The 21611-nt window shown below is 37.1% G+C and overlaps 1 protein-coding gene across 1 annotated transcript in view; it reads left to right on the forward strand.

Annotated features, from left to right (window-relative positions):
* Positions 1-21611, forward strand: part of TMTC2 (transmembrane O-mannosyltransferase targeting cadherins 2) — a 429922-nt gene that overhangs the window by 254240 nt on the left and 154071 nt on the right. The window contains exons 5-7 of the mRNA XM_052641014.1: positions 17759-17844; positions 18376-18560; positions 19671-19749. Of these exons, the coding sequence (XP_052496974.1) occupies positions 17759-17844; positions 18376-18560; positions 19671-19749 (350 nt within the window). The remainder of the gene's footprint in view (positions 1-17758; positions 17845-18375; positions 18561-19670; positions 19750-21611) is intronic.

The following is a 21611-nucleotide window of genomic DNA, read 5'->3' on the forward strand; positions in this document are numbered from 1 at the left end:
ATAATCGTTTATCCACTGCACTGTAGGTGCATTTGACGACATGTATTAGAAAGCCTAGAAAGAGGTTTATTAAGAGATTCATAACTGCATCCTGTTTTTTAGTGCCTCGTGTTTGGTTTAACTTTAAAACTGATTGAAAGTTGCTCAAATGGCCAGAAGCATTTTTGTTGTTGTAGTTCCTAAAATTATATTCATGTGGGCAGTGCTGGCTGATAGGCAGCAGGATTTCAAATAAATTAATTTTGGTTTTCTCAGAAGGAGGTTTTACATCATGGGGAGAAAAAAAGCATCTTCCTCTACTCTTGTAGAAAAATGAACAGATGTGAATTTGTTATTTGTGTAGTTCCAGTCAGTCCTCTGCAGATTTACAATTACCATGACTTGAGAATTATTTCCTAGACACACCAGGAAATACAGTAATCTTGTCTTCCATTTTATTTGTTTCTCTTGTGCAAAACTTAACTAATTTGGCCTTCATTTCGGGAGAAGTTGCTTCATATGTTGGAGAAGTTTCTTAAAGTAGAATTGAAGTTTTGAGGGAGACCATCTGTATATTAAGATGATGAATTTTAAAAATTAATGTCTTGTCATCTGCCACTTATTTTCATCTTGCATGCTATTCATATAAATAGTGTACTAAATGATTACTGTGACTAAATTATATCTCATATCACTCACTTCTTTCAATTCTTTGCTCCAAAGAATTGCATGAGGCTCCCCAGCTGCCCTATTTAAACTGCAGCCCCTGCACTGCTCTCATACTCCTATTCTCTTTTACTTAATTCTTTTTTTTTTTAACATTTATTACCTTCTAGTGAACTTTATAAATTCCTATTTAGCTGAATATAGTGGTATTTAAATAAGTACAACCGTTAGTTCATTTTGTATATGTAGGCTTTATGTAATCTCCTTGAAGACAGAGCTTATATATAGCCTAAGTGCCTGGTATAGTGGTTAGCTCATAGCACAAGCTTGATAAATATGTGTTGGATGCATATTTATATGTGCTGTCCATGATTTCGGTACATCCATTTTTCTTAAACTCTTTGTGTGTGAAGGGTGTGTCATGGATTATTTTAGGGCCTTGCCTCCCTGCTTTTTCTTTCTTCCTTCATCCCTGTTTACCTCTGTAGACGAAGAATGAGTACCAAAAGATGCCCTTTTTCTTTACTCCTCCATCGCTTTCAATTACAGTGCCCCTACATTGACTTTCCCCAGGCACCCTTATTTGTGGAAGTGACTAGATAGGGGGTTGGATGAAAGGCAAGAAGGAGGCGTGTTCCGATCTTGCTGTTCTGATAATACAGAGAATAGAAGGAAGAAATACCCACCAGTCATCTAGAGAAGAAGACCCAGATCCAGCCTGGTCAGTGTAACCACATCTCATCTCCAGACTCAGAAAATGACAGGCAAGCACTTTGTTAAAGAATGGAAATTTCAGGTTAAGGGATTCATCTGAGCTACCCTGAAATCTAAAGGTATCCAGTTTTTAATGCCATTTAAATTCTATGGATTGCCTTTGGTTTCTTTGTTTTAACGATTGTGTGTGTGTGTGTGTGTGTGTGTGTGTGTGTGTATCCCCTGTATCTGTGCCTAATTGATGTAAAAATTCTCAGGAAGTTCTCTAAATCTTCAAAGATCAGATTTTGGAGTCAAAGCAAACCTGAGATGTAAAATGAGTCCTCAGTCTCCTGAAACTTAGAATTGGAGAAGAGAGTGGAACTGTAATTATAAGCAACAACTGATATCAAAGAAAGATGAGCAAGATGGCCAATTTCTAGACTCTGCTCTAAAAAAAAAAGTAATGGGAAGCATTCAGAGATGAGAAGTTTCTCTGGGCAGGGCCAGTACCTTTATAAAATATGAGGGTGGAGTAAACAGAAAAGACAAGAGAATAAAAAGCAAGTGGTGCTGAAAGTATTCACCCATCTTGTCTTCATTGAACACCTCAATGCCCAACCTTCCATCATTCCAACAAATCTTATGCTTCCCCACCAGTTCTTTTCCCGGATCTCCAGCCACGAATTTGCCTCTAGCTCCCATTGCTAGAACCTGTAAACAGTGATTCCTGCCACAAACAGATCCTTGCTCCCTTGCCCCTTGAGTTGAGTGAAAGAATATGTCTTCTCATCACCAAAAGTAAACCTGAAAGGTTAGTTTTAGGAACATTGTTATAAATGGTGTTTTGTTTTAATTCCTCAAGTACTTCAGGATAAGCCCCTGAGTGAATTGTTTCTAGGTTGTAAAATATGTTCCCAGGCCAAAGGAGATAGGCTAAAACTTTCATTTTTGGAACTCCTCTTGCTTATTCTTAAATTAAAAACTGCTACTGTAACTGCTCTAACTGCTGCTGACCTAACACCAATTCCTGCTGGTCTGTGAGATACATGATACCTTTTCCCCTTTCATAATTTATTGCTTCAGCAGCAGACTTTTGTTAGAGCCCTGCTGTTAAGGGACAAAGAAAACACCCACTTCATTGAACATTTATGTTTAAAGTGAGCGCATTATACTAAATCTCTGTGTGCCTGTGGGAGCATCTCTATCCCACATTATAACCACATCTATGATGGAATCAGGGCCTGATTGTTTTCTATTTTGGTAATATTTTTTTTGAGTGTGTTGATTCCTGTAGAATTCACGAATGTTCATTATTATTTTTTTCCAGTGCCTTAACAAACTAGTTTAAGTTAGATTTCCTTGTTCTGAACTTCCACCGTGCATCAGACGGCATCATGGTACCCTATACACAACTTTGTTACTGCTTTTTAAATTATCTCTCTTCCCTTCCAGTCATTAAAATCTCTATAATGGCCCTTTCAAGCTCTGTTTTGAATGAATGAATGAACAAATCAAGAATCTCATTACCTCGACTTTTACCGAGTAGGTCAGACTTTGGCATGTAGGTATATCCCAGCTTGGGGTTCCTCAGCAGTGATTGTGCACCATCCAACTGATAAATGTCTCTCCTTCAAAAAATGACATTATAATTAGTCGTCCATGTTGCATAGCCCCTGTAAATAGCAGAGAATAAAAGCCAGTCTGTATACAGGTTAAAGTTCCATCCTTGGTAGTTACCACTTTTAATTTGTGTTTTTAATTCTTAATTTTGCTTGTTTTAAATCACAAAATTCTCTTAAGAGGATGAGGGAATATTTGAAAGAGATTTGACTAAGATCCCAGAAAATAGACCTAGTTGAATAGTATTGGTTTTTGTGGGGAGAAAAGGAGAGAAAAGAGGGATATTTGTTTTTGTGGGGAGAAGAGGAGTAGAAAAGAGGGAAAAGTTTTGATTTTTAAAAACTTGAACACTCGCCTTTGCATCATGGAGGCAGATTTGTGAAATACTAAGGGCAGGGGTTTTGGCATTAAACAGATTAGGATTCAAGTTGCCCATTTATTGGTCTTATGCTTGGTCAAATTGCTTAATTCTTATTCTTCATCTGTAAAATGAGGTTCTGATATCACCTGGTGTAGTAAGGATTAAATGAAGTGCCTGGAAACTCGATGTAATTGTATAATAATGAATGCTACAGAGTTTGTTAGCTGTTGGTTTTATCCTATTTCTAACTGTACACAGCTCTGCTTTTGTGGAGGATATTACTTACACTCACTGACAAGCATTTGAATTAAGAGGAATGGGTCTTAAGCCCAAGATAAGTTACGTAGATCAAAGTCTCCAGAGAAACAGAACTGATTGTGTATGTGCTATAGGAAAGAGATATATTGTAAGGCTTGTCACATGCGATTGTAGGGGTTGAATTCCCACAATCTGTCCTCTGTAAGCTGGAGACCCAGGAAGGTTGGTGGTGTGGTTGAAAGACCTTGCTTGAGAGAGCCTGGTGTAAATTCTAGTCTGAGTCTGTAAGCCTGAGCACCAGGGGTGCTCAGGGCAGATCCCTGTCCCAGCCTAGGGAGAGAGTAAAAAATCTTCCCCTTCTCTTTTTGGTTCTAGTCAGACCTTGCTGGAGAAGGCAATGGCACCCCACTCCACTACTCTTGCCTGGAAAATCCCATGGACGGAGGAGCCTGGTGGGCTGCAGTCCATGGGGTCGCTAAGAGTCAGAGACGACTGAGCGACTTCACTTTCCCTTTTCACTTTCATGCATTGGAGAAGGAAATGGCAACCCACTCCAGTGTTCTTGCCTGGTGGGCTGCCATCTATGGGGTCGCACAGAGTTGGACATGACTGAAGCGACTTAGTAGTAGTAGTAGTAGTAGTAGGCCTTCAATAGATTAAATAATGCCCACCCACAATGGGAAAGGCAACCTGCCTTACTTCATCGGCTGGATACATCGCTGATCTTCCTGAGACATCCTCACAGATGCACTCAGAAATAATGTTTCGGGACTTCCCTGGTGATCTGTGGCTAAGACTCAACACTTCCACTGTAGCAGGCTTGGGTTCCATCCCTGGTCAGGGAACTAGATCCCACATATTACAGCTAAGACCTGACATAGCCAAAGACATAAACATAAAAAAAAAAAAAAAGTGTAACCAGATTTCTGAGCTCCCTATGAAACTGACACATAAAATTGACTATCACAAGTGTATTGGTTATAATGCACTTCTTGGTGAAGTTGATTTGGTATTGGAGGCTGTAGTTTATCCACCTTTGAGGCAAGTCTGAGATGTTTATATATTGGGGTTGGCATGTACAAATACAGAAAGAAGAGAAATTTGTTGATATAGAAAAGAAAAAAGCACCGGGTATATGAGCAGGAGAGAGAGGGCAATTATTAATGCTTAAACTAAGAACAGGTATGTATTCCCAGTCTACCACTGCGGAGTCATGGAAAGACAGTGTGATTTGAAGCCTGGCAGTTTTGAACTTAAGTCTCATCTTGAGGCTTTGCAATTATATTACCATGGGCAAGCTGTTTAACTTTTCTCTCTGATGTTTTCACATCTCTAAAGTGAAATGAGTAATAATAGTTTCAGTTGCTGATTTTAAGTATGAAAAGAAATAATATGGAAAACACTATGATAAAGCCATCCAGCATAATTCTCTTTCTTACTTCCTATTAAGTAGTATTTTTTTAACTAGGAAAGTATATTCACACCTATTATTATTGTATGACAGGTAGAGGAAAATATAGCCTTAATTACATATTCAAAAGACAGGTATAATGTGAATTATGCATATATTAATATACAATATAGTCTGTAAATCCTATATCCAACAATAATTAACTAAGTAGATTTGAGTAACAATTAATGGCAACCCACTCCAGTACCCTTGCCTGGAAAATCCCACGGACAGAGAAGCCTGGTAGGCTACAGTCCACGGAGTCGCAAAGAGTTGGGCATGACTGAGCAACTTCACTCACTCTGATTTGGTGGTTCCTTATTTGTAAAATGGGGATTATACCCTTATAGGTATATTAAGAGAATTACACAAGATAATAATTGTGAAGCATTTTGTTCAGGACCTGTTACAGAATAGAAATGGACTTATATGGGTAAATGTTTCACAGTCCAAGTTTTAAATCAGAAGTATCTTTGTAATGAATGCTCCATTTACCTGAGTCTTCATTTGTTTTTCAGACATGTTGCTATAGTAAGGCTACATTTCGCTTTCTTTAGACCCTAGGCAAAAGGTTAATTTTAAAATAAAAATGGTAAAAGCTACAACTTATTCATTTTCCTAATATTAATTAATGGGGTTTTTAGTAATACATTGGAAAAATAAAAACAATTTTTTTTGTGCATGCTTACTGCCCCATATTTGATAGGTTAGAATAAAAAATAATTATCTTTAGGAAATAGGATGTTGGCAAAGTTTATATAAAATCAAATTTAGAACAAATAAACAGATCTCTGTCAAAAGAAAGATACCAGAGAGGAGGCTTAACTGTATTCACTGAAACTGGATTGGCTGGCAGTTCTGTGACACTCGGAAGTGATATCCAGTGAAACAAGGTTCAGCTCTGGGGAGGCATGTGATAGAGTTGTGTGTGCGTATCTGTCTAGTTCACGTCACATGGTTGTTGTCTTTTTCTCCATCTCCATTTCCATTCTTCTTCATGTAATAAAAATACAGAGCACGGAAACGATATGCTCATTAGCCTCTTTAGTGGAATTTAACCTTTTCAAGACGTGACATCTTTTGATTTTGCTCAGAGGACATATAATAATCATGTATAATAACTTAGCAATAGTTTAAAATAAGTATCCAATTAAACTGTGCTTTTTTTAGCACACATATTATTATTCTAATAAATTGAAATTGTATGTTTTAAGTAAAAAGTTAACTTTTTATATGTCCTTTCTCTCTTGGTACTTTTCTATCCAAAATTCTCTTTGTAAAAATGTTATTTTTACCTATTATATTGAAACAGTTTAATTTAGAAAAGAAAGGAAAGGAGAGAAGGAAAGTTTGGTTTTTTTTTGAAGGAAAAAAAATATGAGTAGAGAGAAATCTTTTGCTTGGTCCTCAATAGAAAGTCTGTTATCCTAGGGTGACCTGAAAGCTGTAGACATGCCATGTGAGACCAGAAAATTATATAACTTTGCCTCTGAAATCTGCCATGGAACACAGATTCAGTCACTTATATCTCACTGAATCTTCTGAAAAGAAAATTCTACCTATTTTCATTTCACTTGATAATTCCTATGAGTTCCCTTCTTTTTAGTTATTTGGGGATTGAGAGGATTAATAAAAATGTTTTTATATAAAAATGCTACTAATGCATTACTCTTTTGGGCAAAGAGTGATAACTCTTACCACTCTGATGTCTGGGCATTTAATTTAAGAGTTCCTATTTCATGCACCTGTTATGCTCTTGAATTATTTAAGTTTAATTGAATATTTTAATTGCAAATTTCATACTTGGCAGTTGCCTCATCTGGTTATCACTCAAAACCAGACAACCCATGCTTTGTATTCATTCAAATGTAATTAAAATAAGTTTTCCTTAAATTTTTCTATGAGAGCCATACTAGATATTAAATATTTTATAAATAGAAAAAAAGAAAACATAAATGAAACAATACATGTGCTTCTTTTATCAGTAGAGAACAGATAAGAAAGTTAGTGATAAGAAATCCCAAATAACATTAGCTTGCTGCTAAGTCACTTCAGTCGTGTCCGACACTGTGCGACCCCATAGACGGCAGCCCACCAGGCTCCCCCGTCCCTGGAATTCTCCAGGCAAGAACACTAGAGTGGGTTGCCATTTCCTTCTCCAATGCATGAAAGTGAAAAGGGAAAGTGAAGTCACTGAGTCGTGTCCAACTCTCAGCGACCCCATGGACTGTAGCCCACCAGGCTCCTCCGTCCATGGGATTTTCCAGGCAAGAGTACTGGAGTGGGGTGCCATTGCCGTCCCCGAACATTAGCTTAAACTAGCTAAAATTGTATTTTCAGTTTAGAGAAGTCCAGAGGTGTGCAGTCCTGTGGTTGTAGGAAATTTTCATAAAGAGCTCAGTTTCCTGGACTCCTTTCAGCTTCCTGTCTACTGTCCTCAGAACAGGGCCTCCACCTGTTTTCAACAAGACAGAGGAAGGATAAGGCAGGACATGCTCCCTCTTCTTTAAGAACGTTTCCTAGAGGTGCTCAGGCCACTGAGCTTTTACTTTATTGGACAGAATTCAGTCACATGACCAAGGCTACTGTACCAATTGATTCTGATTCTTTGTGTATATTTAGTGGCTTGTGCATACTAGGTGCTTAATTTCTAACTCTTGTATGATTTAAACCTTGGCATTACTGCAGTTAATTCAAGCTGTAGTAACTTACTTTATTTACAGCTTCTGTTTTTAAAAAGGACTTTTCAGTTTCATTCCATTTACTGCTGGGATAGTCACTTGAGATTTTTGCCTGATGTCTATTTTACCAAGCAAGATTTGGGAGCATTTGTGTGTTATGAGTTTAACAGGCTATTAATTATTACTTCTGTCTGTTAATAGAGATTAACAATTTACTTTTCCAAATATCTTATTTGAACATAGCCTAAAACTATGGCATTAATCTTGGAATAACAGAAGAAATGCAACTGTAATATCATTTCACAATTAAATTATATAAAATCTCATTCTTTGAGTCATTAGCTAACTTAGGAAATTTGATTAGGTAATTTGGATTAATGCAAAGTTTGACTGTGATGCCAAGCCAATGCTAATTAACTTCAGTTGGGAAATTTCAAAGACACGAATGCTTTAGGAAAATATTGAACATCAGAAGCATATATGTCTATATCTTAGGAAAGAAATCTTAGTTACAAAGTACCTACATGTGTTAAAGTATAATAAAATAAAATAAAATTCAGAAGAAAAGGCTCAATTGAAGATGAACATAATGTTTTTGTTAATAATTTTGACCTCCGGTTCAGTTCAGTTCAGTCACTCAGTCGTGTCCAACTCTTTGCGACCCCATGAATTGCAGCACACCAGGCCTCCCTGTCCATCACCACCTCTCGGAGTTCATCCAAACCCATGTCCATCGAGTTGGTGATGCCATCCAGCCATCTCATCCTCTGTCGTCCCTTTCTCCTCCTGCCCCTGATCCCTCCCAGCATGAGAGTCTTTTCCAATGAGTCAACTCTTCGCATCAGGTGGCCAAAGTATTGGAGTTTCAGCTTCAACATCAGTCCTTACAAAGAACACCCAGGACCGATCTCCTTTAGGACGGACTGGTTGGATCTCCTTGCAGTCCAAAGGACTCTCAAGAGTCTTCTCCAACACCACAGTTCAAAAGCATCAATTCTTTGGTGCTCAGCTTTCTTCACAGTCCAACTTTCACATCCATACATGACCACAGGAAAAACCATAGCCTTGACTAGACGGACCTATGTTGGCAAAGTCATGTCTCTGCTTTTGAATATGATGTCTAGGTTGGTCATAGTTTTCTTCCAAGGAGCAAGCGTCTTTTAATTTCCTGGCTGCAGTCACCATCTGCAGTGATTTCGGAGCCCCAAAAAATAAAGTCTGACACTGTTTCCACTGTTTCCCCATCTATTTGCCATGAAGTGATGGGACCAGATGCCATGATCTTCGTTTTCTGAATGTTGAGCTTTAAGCCAACTTTTTCACTCTCCTCTTTCACTTTCATCAAGAGGCTTTTTAGTTCCTCTTCACTTTCTGCCGTAAGGGTGGTGTCATCTGAGGTTATTGATATTTTAGGGATTATAAATTATTTTGTCAACCATTGCTATAAATCTTAAGCTATCTGCCGTATGTATTTTTTTTTTTTTTGGCTTCTTTTTTTTTTTTTTAACTTTTTAGTTTGATTAACAATGTTGTGGTAGTTTCAGATGAAAAAAGAAGGGACTTATAGCCATATACATACATGTATCCATTCTCCCTCAAACTCGCCTCCCATCTAGGCTGCCACAGAACATTGAGCAGTGTTCGATGTAAGCTATCTATTTTGATGACTAAGAATTCTTGCCCAGGGAGTAGCAAACAACTTATTACTGAAATATTTTCAATAATATGATGTTACTTTTAAATTGCCTTAGCTTTTCAGTTTCCAGAAAGTTTCCTACATAGATAGTCATTTAATTTAAATGAAACTTGCCATTACTGCTGCTGGTAGATGAAAATGCCACCCTCTGTAACTTTAGTTTTTATAAGCATAGTGGACTTGATCTGTCTGGAACTCCATTCCCTGCACACTTGCTTTCTGTAGATATTTTATCTGGCCTGTCATCATGGAAAGGTATCCTTTTTGTGGGTTTCCAGAATACTATACATTTCATTTACACTGTATTGTGAGTATTTGTTCATGTGGCTTCACCATGAAATAGCTCATTCAAAAAATATTGGTCTATGTTTGGTAATCTTATTCTCAATATTTAGTATGTTGTAGGAGCGCCATAAATTATGCTGTAATGAAACTGAAAAAAGAAAGCTGCTGTTCTTTGTTGTTGTTTTTCATTCACTAAGTTGTCTCCAACTATTTGCAAGCCCATGGACTGCAGCACACCAGGTTTCCATGTCATTTGCTGTTTCCAGGAGTTTCCTTAAACTCATGTCCATTGAGTCGGTGATGCCATCCAATCATCTCATCCTCTGTCGTCCTCTTCTCCTGCCCTTAATCTTTCCAAGCATCAGAGTCTTTTCCAATGAGTTGGTTCTTTGCATCAGTGGCCAAAGTATTTGAGTTTCAGCTTCAGCATCAATCCTTCCAATGAATATTCAGGGTTGATTTCCTTTATGATTGACTGGCTTGATCTTGCAGTTCAAGGGACTCTCAAGAGCCTTCACCAACACTACAGTTTGAAAGCATCAGTTCTTTTGTGCTTAGACTTCTTTATGGTCCAACTCTCACATGCATACATGACTACTGGAAAAAAAATAGCTTTGACTAGGTGGATCTTTGTCAACTAAGTGGTATCTCTGCTTTTTAATATGCTGTCTAGGTTTGTCATAGCTTTTCTTTCAAGGACCAAGCATCTTTTAATTTTATGGCTGCATTCACTATCCACAGTGATTTTGGAGCCCAAGAAAATAAATTCTGTCACTGTTTCCACTAATTCCCCATCTATTTGCCATCACGTAATGGAACCAGACCACCTGACCTGCCTCTTGAGAAATCTGTATGCAGGTCAGGAAGCAACAGTTAGAACTGGACATGGAACAACAGATTGGTTCCAAATAGGAAAAGGAGTACCTCAAGGCTATATATTGTCACCCTGCTTATTTAACTCATATGCAGAGTACATCATGAGAAATGCTGGACTGGAAGAAACACAAGCTGGAATCAAGATTGCCAGGAGAAATATCAATAACCTCAGATATGCAGATGACACCACCCTTATGGCAGAAAGTGAAGAGGAACTGAAAAGCTTCTTGATGAAAGTGAAAGAGGAGAGTGAAAAAGTTGGCTTAAAGCTCAACATTCAGAAAATGAAGATATGGCATCCGGTCCCATCACTTCATGGGAAATAGATGGGGAAACAGTGGAAACAGTGTCAGACTTTATCTTTTTGGGCTCCAAAATCACTGCAGATGGTGACTGCAGCCAGGAAATTAAAAGATGCTTGCTCCTTGGAAGGAAAGCTATGACCAACCTAGATAGCATATTCAAAAGCAGAGACATTACTTTGCCGACTAAAGTCCGTCTAGTCAAGGCTATGGTTTTTCCGGTGGTCACTGTGAAGAAAGCTGAGTGCCGAAGAATTGATGCTTTTGAATTGTGGTGTTGGAGAAGACTCCTGATAGTCCCTTGGACTGCAAGGAGATCCAACCAGTCCATTCTGAAGGAGATCAGCCCTGGGATTTCTTTGGAAGGAATGATGCTAAAGCTGAAACTCCAGTACTTTGGCCACCTCATGCAAAGAGTTGACTCATTGGAAAAGACCCTGATGCTGGGAGGGATTGGGGGCAGGAGAAGGGGACGACCGAGGATGAGATGGCTGGATGGCATCACAGACTCGATGGACGTGAGTCTGAGTGAGCTCCGGGAGTTGGTGATGGACAGGGAGGCCTGGCATGCTGCGATTCATGGGGTCGCGAAGAGTCGGACGACTGAGCTACTGAACTGAACTGAACTGAATGGAACCAGATGCCAAGATCTTAGTTTTCTGAATGATGAGTTTTAAGCCAGCTTTTTTACTCTCCTCTTTCACCCTCTTTAAGAGGCTCTTTAGTTCCTCTTTACTTTCTGCCATTAGAGTGGAATCTTCTGTATATCTCAGGTTGTTGATATTTCTCCCGGCATTCTTGACTCTAGCTTGTGATTCATCCATCCTGGCATTTCACATTATGTGCATGTAAGTTAAATGAGCAGGGTGACAATCAACAGCCTTGTCGTACTCCTTTCCCAAATTTGAACCAGTCCATTGTTCCATGTCTGGTTCTAACTGTTGCTTCTTGACTCGCATACAGGTTTGTCAGGATGCAGATAAGGTGATCTGGTATTCCCAACTCTTTAAGAATTTTCCATTTTACTGCTTTTTAGTATTTCCCTCGTCTTAACAGTTCATGACACTATGTAAACCACATCCTGTTTCACCCATGGTCTATGTTAAGTATCCGCTTCACTCTATGCAATACATATTCTTGAAAAGTATACTTTTCTTTTGCTAATGTGCTTTATTAATACCAGCTTTGAAGATGCCAGATTTCAACCATTTTAAAGACCTTTGTTTGAACCTGAGGCAAAATGTAGCTTTACTTGAAGATTTCTGTTTTGACAGTTCTATATTGAGGGCAACTTTCTATTAATACCAAGAGCCACTGACATTTTGTTTGACTGTACTTACAATGGTGGGGAATGGCATGCTTTAAAAAAATGAGAAAATGTATTCTGTATTTTTATATGAAAAGTCAGTAGAAGTGATGGTGAAGTTTTTACTTAAAAAATAATTTATTCCCTGTATTTTGCCTTTTTACAATCTATGTTCTTTATGTAGTTCATGTATGTGATTATCAAATACATGAGTTCTAAAGACTCATGTTCTAAAGAAATGCATTGCAGTTAGTACATATGAAATACTAAATGTAATTTCTTAACCTAAGCCCTATTGACATTTGGGGCCAGAGATGTCTTTGCTTTGAGGTGACTGTCTTGTGTCTTCTAACATGTTTACATTTTTAATAGCATACCTGACCTCTACCCATGAGATGCTAATAGCATCCACCAGTTGTGACAGACATACACGTTTCCAGACGTTGCCCAGTGTCCCCTGGGTAACAGTCATCCCTGAGTGAGAAACACTGTGCTAAAAAAAAAAGTGTTCCCCTTCTGTCTCTGTCAATATGTAGAATCAGCCAGAGATCGTATGCCTATTTATACTGTTTGTTTTTAACTATGTCCAATCCACTGTTACCATGGATATGACTGGTTTTCATTTATCAAATGTCTAGGGTCTTGTGATTTTTTAGAAAAGGGTATTTAGACAAGACGGGGTTGTTGGGGAGACTAGGGTAATGATGGGCAAAACTTTCACAAGAAAAAGAAAGTCTCCACACTCAATGGTAATTCCTAGAACACGATCAAAATCAGGTTAACAAAATGCTGAAACATTTTAAGACAGGGCATTTTGTTGTTTTTTTCCTTTAAATAAAGTGGTCTTTAGTCTAAGTATTAGAGTGAATAGTACTTTGTATATCCAGTTATGATTTTTCCTTCAACTGTAACAAGTATTTATTCTTTCTCTTTCTCCAATTTGTATTCTTAACTGACTGCTTTATTCCAGTGACTGTGGTTCTGAAAGATAAGTCATTTGGGGGAAAATATGAGAAGTAATATATTTCAACCTATTAAAATACACTATAATATATCCACTTACATGTAAAGGTATGTGCCACTGCTTATTAGAGATCAGCAACATTTTTTCAATTTCTCACCCAAAAGACACTTTAAGTTTACATTAATGTATAGCATGGGCCAGTTTCCTTAATTGCTAAGCAACTTCATATAAGTAAAACTATTTCTTACTAGATTCTGGTTCGATGGTATATTAAAATGTATTGTTGTTTTTAATGTACTACATAGAAACTTAAGGACTTTATTGACGTGATCAGCATGTAAACAAACTGTGTCATCTATTTTAAATAGCTGTGGAAAAGCCTTTGCTATGAATGCTGTATTAAAATACAGATCCTCCTTTATAATCTGACAGCTGGGCTTGAATTGTGGGACACTTCTTGCTAGTGGTGTGTCCTTTAGTATGTTGCTAAATTTTTCTTACCCCAAGTCCATCATCTGTAAAATGAGGCTAGTATAATATCCTGTCTCACAATATTATTGATGAGTAATAATTATGTTAATATATGTAAATGTAAAGTAACATTATAAGTGCCAAGTTTAGCTTTTTCTTTTACCATGACTTATATGATGTGAAGGATTTCTATCCCCCTGTCCAGTCTTCAGTAAAATAAGAAACGGATTCAGTAAATGTGGAAAACAGCAGGAACAGAAGCATCATTGTTTCAGTGCTACAACTGACCCAGATTCATCCTGAATTAAAAAAATGGGTGTTTGAGTCATTTTCAGAGCATCAGTTCAAGTTCACATTATACAAAATCAGGAGAATTTTAGAGCAGATGAAACCATAATCCAGAACCCATGCATCTAAAATTGAATTATCTTCTTCTCTCTCTCCTTTTTTACTTTCAGAAAGAGCGTGGGATTTATTGTCAGAGAAACTATGTTCCGGTCCTGCCTTTGCCTCTTATTAACCAGACAAAAAACCTTAAGTTTAGTTGGCAAATTCTCTGGACCTCTTTTCCTGTGTAACAGGGGGCTGACGATGATGGTATTGCTGGCTGACTACTGCTTACTTTCAGCTCTCTGCCAATGGCACTTGGGCTCCTGAGTCTTCCCTGGTCCATTCCTGAACTAGAGTGGGGTTACTCCTCTGTCCTCCATCACAGTCATTTTCCACACCATTTATTTTCTTATCTGTCTCCCTGAATAGATAGTACATCCACAGGCAAGTGCATTTGCCTTGTTCATATTTGCAGCAGGTGTACTGGGGTAGAGTTGATGCTCAACTAAATCCATAGCCATAAGAAACTGGTCACTATAGGTGTCTGACTTGGACTCACTCCATTGCTAACTTTATTCAGATATACAGAGGGTGCTGCTCTCTAATTCAAAGAGCTACTTTATATATAATCCTGGTGACTTGCTACTACATCACTGTGTGTGACTAGTTTTCTCCAAAGAATGAGGCAGGGTGGACAGGATTGTTTAGGAGTGGTTATCATGTAGTATTTTATGAGTTGGAAAATGACACGACCGTAATACATCAGCATCAGGGAGCCCATGAGGCTTGAATACATCATTTTCAAGGTTTATGGGCTTTAGGCACATTTTCAAAGATATGTGCTCATCACCTCATGTTCTTTCCGTCTAGCCTAACAGCATATTTGCCTTTTAGAAATGTAATTATATGCAGACTAATTAGTGGGCAATTGCAGTTATTTAGGTGACAGGAAAGATAAAAAGGGCTCTGCTAGATCCATAAAAGTGAACCTTGAGGGGTCACAGTGAAGAGCCTTAGAAAATAAGGACTGGTAGGCTTTGGAGACTTCTTTAAACTTGGGCTTGTGAGAGTGAGTGAAAAGTCAAGAGTGATAGCCAGGTTCCTGATTTTAGGCAGTGGCGTGAATGATGGTGCTGATTGCTGAGGGAAGATTTTTTCTTCTTTTATCTATCTCATTTATCTCTTTATATAATTTTAAGTGGGAGATATTGCTTTTGAGTTATTGGTTTTGAAATTCCAGCAAGCACCTAGACTGACGTGGCTGAGTAAGGTGCTGGATTTTCAACAGATCTGGCTGTCAGTAGAGAAATCACTATTTTAGAATTGAGAACAGTCAGCATATGAGCTGGATGTATGCATGTCGTCATGCAGACTGTGCTTATCAAGAAAAGGAGAAAAAGACAACAATCTGTGAATTATCAACCTCTTTTAAAAGAATATATGAATAAAGATGTGCTTTTCTTTATACTCTGAAGTATAGTTTCAGCAATATAGAACTAAGGAAGACCAGCTTTCCAGAAGCTAAGGAAACACAGAGTTTCTGGAAGGAAAATGGGTTTAATAGTCACAAATGCTACAGTTGAGTAGGGCGTTCATATAGGCAAAATCTTTGGGGAGTTTAATTGTTAGTGGAAATTTGATTATGACATTTTAGCTGAATTCTAGGGAAGAGCCTAGATTGGATTTAGGGGTAAATGGGATTTGAGTCATTAGACATGCACACCACAGACCATTATGAAAGAAAAATCTGACTTTGGAGGGAAGCAGGACAGTAAGAAGTAAAGAGCTGGATGCAAGAATGATAAGGTGGCAAGGTTTTATCTTCCCTCTGCTAAGAGGCAAACAAACGTTTTTGTAGTCTTGAGGGAAAGGAAATTGCAGTGGGGAAAAGATTGAAGATACTGTATAAGGAGGGGCTCATGGGAGAACTTGAATTCCTAAGGAAAGTAGGAAGACTTGGGTTGAGATAAATTTCCCCTCTGATGACATTAGCTTTTTATCAGAGAAGTGCCTCTTTATCTGAACCTCAAAGGAAAGACACTTAAGATTGTAAATAAGTTTCTGAAATGAGATAATATATATGAGCTTAGTTAATTGGAAAACATTTTGTCTAAATTATTTTTATAAAGGATATTGTTTTTTGTGGAAAGTATATAAGTGCTCTTTCTCTTTATCAATTTTACTTGCTTTTAAAGACAACTGAACATTTTCACAGACTCTTGAATACTGCAGGAAGCTTTGTTTTCCCTTGTACCCGGCAGCAGCAAAGTGTACTTAACAGCAAAGCATATCAATTTAGTAATCAAATTGTTGCTCTAAAGTTTTAATAGATATGTACATTACTGTGAATATGTTATCCTTAATATGATTTGAAGTGGTCTCATCTATTCACAAGGCTCTTTTAACAATAGAAATAATGAGGTTAATCTATGCTAATCAAACAAGTGAACCAACTTTAATTTCAAAATGATTTACTTCATTATTTTTCAATCATGCCCATTAAATAATAAGTTGAGTATTTAAAAATACCCTACAAAATGATAAGTTTTTACCAGTAGGCTTCTCATTTTTCAAACCTCCATTTTACTTCCTTTTGAAGACCTCAGGAGCTGGCAAGTGGAATCTGCAGTTTGAGGCTGATGACAGTAGTACTCAGGTCCAAGAGAGGTGCCAAATGTCTGTAAGACACTTGCTGATTTTAAGAGAGCAAAGACAGGTCACAGAGCCCTTTGTGAGAACTTTCAGAGCTTAGTTCCAGGTCCCTGACACTGTATTTTCACAGACATAATAGTAATTGATTCTCACTTCGGTCATGAGGGCAGGGTCTGGAAACGCTGGGATAATCCATGTGGCTAGTCACTCCCGAAGCAGCCTCCTAGGGAGGTGCATAGACTCTGAGGGTGTGTAGACAAAAGCACGTCTCACAATGGTGAGCTGAAGTTTGCTCACTGCTCTGAAATTCAGGCTTATTTGGCCAAAGCCAAATAATAAAGAAGTAACTAGGTGTATGGCCTTCAGTCTGGGTTCTTTGATGGAATCTGATTAGATTCTGACTCCATCCTGTTGACCCAGGTTACCTGTTGCTTTTCGGGCAATTGTGGGGCAGTATTTCCCAAACAATAGGACCAATGGGAGAGGCATCTTAGGTTTAAATGTGTGCGTGTGTTTATATGTATATAGTTCAGTTTTAAATATATATATAGTTCAGTTGCTCAGTTGTATCCAGACTCTAAGCAGCCCCATGACAGCAGCATACCAGGTCTCCCTGTCCCTTACTATCTCCTGCAGTTTGCCTAAGTTCATGTTCATTGAGTCGATGATATTATCCAACCATTTTATCCTCTGCTGCCCTCTTCTCCTTCTGCCTTCAATCTTTCCTAGCAGCAGGGTCTTTTCCAGTGAGTTGGCTCTATGCATCAGGTGGTCAAAGTATTGGAGCTTCAGCTTAGAGCTTTAGACAAGTTTCCTGTCTAAAATGATGGAAAATTGTGCATGTTCCGAGGAGAGATGCAAGTGGTTGGTAATTCTAGTGGGAGAGAAAAAAGACTGCTGGGAATGGGAAAGTTCAGTGAGGGCTAAAGGGCTTTTAAAAAATACTTCTTAATACTTTCTAATGCAACATAAATGCAACTGATACCTCTCTAAACATTTTCTTTGCTGAGGAATCATTTCCTTCAATTCAGAATTTATTTTTACAGTACGAGGTCATTTTTATGACTCTATTAACCATTTTTATTTTTGAAATATAAAATGAAAATTTGTGGTTTTATGTATACTAATACTGTCTTGTCTCCAAATTTCTATTTTCCTCATACAGAGGGTTACTTCTACAAGAGAACAGCAGGTTTGCAGAAGCACTACATTATTATAAATTGGCGATTGGGAGCAGGCCTACACTGGCTTGTAAGTGATATTCAAGTCCTTTTAAAATATCTCTTTCTCCATGAAAATGGTGACCTAAAGCCTCATGGGTTAAAAAACATGATACTTCTATTTGTGAATACTTTCCAATCAAATTAAGAGCCTTTAACAAGTACGTCTCTCAGTTTTAATGTTTTGGTGTCTGATTATCATTTTGATACATTAAGAAACATGTAGCTTTTATTCATCTAGTTTCTAAGCTCAAAATATTCTGATACTTTGAAGGCAGAGACTACTTTATATATATATATGTGTGTGTGTGTGTGTGTATATATATTAATGATACCTAATACATTTATATATTAGTGGTACCATATATATATATATGTGATACCTGTACTTTGTATTGCATTATTGTTCTTTTGTTTATTTGTTCCCTGGAGGTTCATTTCTTGGTTTTCTTTTAAAATCAGAAATAATGCATAAAGATGAAGTTGAAGTAAAAATAACTTTATTGTTTCCACAGTGTACATCATCTTCTCTCATTTATATCTCCACTTTTTTACCCTTCAGCTGCATATTTAAACACAGGTATTATTCTAATGAACCAAGGAAAGACAGAAGAAGCGCGGCGCACATTCCTGAAGTGTTCTGAGATCCCTGACGAAAACCTAAAGGACCCTCATGCCCACAAGAGCTCAGTCACCAGCTGTCTGTACAACCTGGGGAAACTCTATCATGAGCAGGGACACTATGAGGTCAGGCCAGAACCTCTCTGCCTTGTTCCTCCCCCTTGTTCTGATCTGGTCTCAATGACTTCTACCTGTGATCTCACTGTAGGAACACTGATAATTTAAGAACTGATATTTTAACACAGTGATAATTTAAGAACTGGTATTTTAATAAAAGAGTTTTATGGGGAAATTCTTCTGGGAAAAATTTCTGTTTAAACAAAACAGATTTTTTCACTATGATTTTCTCAGAGTAATATGACTCCTTATGAAAGGGGAATAACATGCATTACTGCCCAAGTTGTTTGCTCACCATTTCTTCGATTTTATCATTTAAGACATGTTATTATTGTTATCTGTATTCATTGTTTGATGTTAAAAAATACATGTTTTTATACTCTGCATGTTAAGTGATTTGGTATAAATCCTACTTGTTTCTTTTTATTCTTTTAAACACAATAATGCAATGAAAACTAATTTTATTGTTTTCTGAATTGGGAAGAGGGGGAAAGTGGTGGATACAGGATCTTGTACAGGAAGTTAGGAGGATTACTTAGTCCTGTGTTCCCTATCTCTCACACGAAGCCTGCCTCTATGGGTTTTGTTTCTTCCATTCGATACCACAATCCACTTTCTCAAACAACTCCCCCAGAGACTCTTACATGATATTCTAAGACTTCAATCCGAGGATAAGGATGCAATTTTAAAAATAATTGCATTTCATGATCTCAGTATGTCTCAGTTGCTAGAAGATTGATTCATTGATATTTTATTTATATTATACTTAATTGCTTGACTTGAAATAATGACAAATTTTAGAGGACTATGGGTGACTCCAAAATATAAATTTTTCTAGTTGTTTTTATTATATAATCTATCTGAATTGAGAAATTTAAACAGTATTGGTAACATTTGACTCCTTGTTAAACTGAGATTTTATATAACCTTCATGGGGTGAGTTGAATGGTTTTATTCATGAAATTGAGGTAATTTGATATCAAAGAATAGCTCAGTTGAATTTTCCTCTAATGAACCATTTAGAAAGAGCAATGGAATATTTTAATTTTGGAAGAATATTGTTATTTTGTTTCAGTGAATAGTCTTGTACTTTATTTCTTTTTCTTTTTCTTAAATTAGGATGCCCTTAGTGTATACAAGGAAGCAATTCAGAAAATGCCTAGGCAATTTGCCCCACAGAGCTTGTACAACATGATGGGTAAGTAAAATAGTAATATTTTAATTGATATTTCAGGGATATGTGGAACAATTAAAACCTATACTTGTTTTAAATGGATCTCTATTAAGTCATGTTTTAATCCTCACTAAAAAAAATACCATATTCACAATTGGATGTCACATTTAAATTTTTACAAAGCACACCTATTCTAAGAGCAAATAAATATTGTTAATATAATGATTCTCAACAAATTGGCTGGATCCCAGAGTTATTGAAAAGGGGCTCATAAACCAAAGTGGGTATCAAATATTAGCTAGACTCTTGAGATTGCAAATGATGAATAAAGTACATATAAATTTTGATGAGTTTATCAAATTTCTGACAATTTTTGATCATGTTATTTTCTTAATCAGAATATTCTCAAAAGTAAACATGCTGTGATTTAGAGATTCCCAATTTTGATGCTTACAATAGATGAGAATGAGTCAAGTTGTGTTGTTTGCATTGATAAAGGTTTGGATTGCAAGAGGGTTTTTTTTCCCCCCCAGAGTATTATTTTAGAGTAAAAGCAATACTGTGAAGAGTATAAATGTTCTAGTACAATTGTTCCTTTTTCTACACTGAGTAATTAGCTCAATTTTCTAGAAAGTACCCAAGTGAGGGCATAGATTTTTCTAGGTGTAAGGGGTCAAGAACTAGAGTTACTAATAAATCTGCCTATAACCTGTGGTTGGTCCATGACAGTCTCATAGTAAATTGTTACCACAGCTATTTGATCACGGACACACCTAAAAACTGTGTATTCAGTATGTGACTCTTGAAAAGAATCCCCGAAGTTTAAGATGTCCTGTTGATTAACATTGCTGTTTCTAGATAGGGGAGAGAAGTGAGAGGGCTGTTTTTGTCTTCGAATCAAATATTTCTTTTCCTCCAAAGTACAGATTAAACCCCAAATTTTCCTTTCATTAAACCTGGCTAAGTTTTTAAAAAATATTTCTAGGCCTTCCTCATGTATATAAACTATATGTGACTACATCATTTCTAGGATTATTTTATACTTCTGTATCCTGTGATTTGAGAAATCTGATCGTAGCTATATGACTTTTGAGTACACATAAAAAATCTCATGCCTTCCCTAACTAGAAAATATATGCCTGGCAAGGACACTCACTTCTACTTTTTTTTTTTAAACAAAAGAAAATTTGGAAATGTTTTAGAGCTCAAACAAGGCACACAAAAGAAAAGGCAAAAACGCAAAAAACAAAAAACAAGATTTGGAAGAGGTTAATATATTCATCTGTCTCTTGAATCCTGCCCCTAGTTACCCTGGACAGCAGCAGGGTGATTTAATGCTCCTGTTAAAGAGGACACTGAAGTATTTTTAGTTGCTGTTATTTTTCTCTTGGATATTATCACTAAAAGGTAAAATCTAGCTTCCTTCAATGTACTTTTGTCCTTACCATCTTGTGAGGTAGATTCACGCCTTTTACTATTTGACACTTTATTATCATTCTGTCCACCCAGGTGAAATGTCCATGTCCATAATGTGTGTACTGAGAATATGTAGATATATCAGTTGAATGAGCTTTTCTGTGTTAGTGCTGGGTGGTTATTTATTTCATAGCAAATATTGAAAGAACTGTGTTCTCTAGTTTTCTCTAGGGCATATTGGTTTTAGTTTATAATTTCGTTTTTAACACTAATGCTTAGGAAGGACTATTTCCTAATTTTCCTCAATTATCAATGAAGATCTTTTTCTTTAAATTAGGAAAGGACTCAGCTCTCAATTATCAATGAAGATCTTTTTCTTTAAATTAGGAAAGGACTCAGCTCCTTGACAATAGGCTACATATGGCATCTTCATTGTTAATAGGAAGTGTGGTATTCACTATAGTTAACAA

Source organism: Budorcas taxicolor, chromosome 5, assembly GCF_023091745.1.
Source record: "Budorcas taxicolor isolate Tak-1 chromosome 5, Takin1.1, whole genome shotgun sequence".
Taxonomy (NCBI): Eukaryota; Metazoa; Chordata; class Mammalia; order Artiodactyla; family Bovidae; genus Budorcas; species Budorcas taxicolor.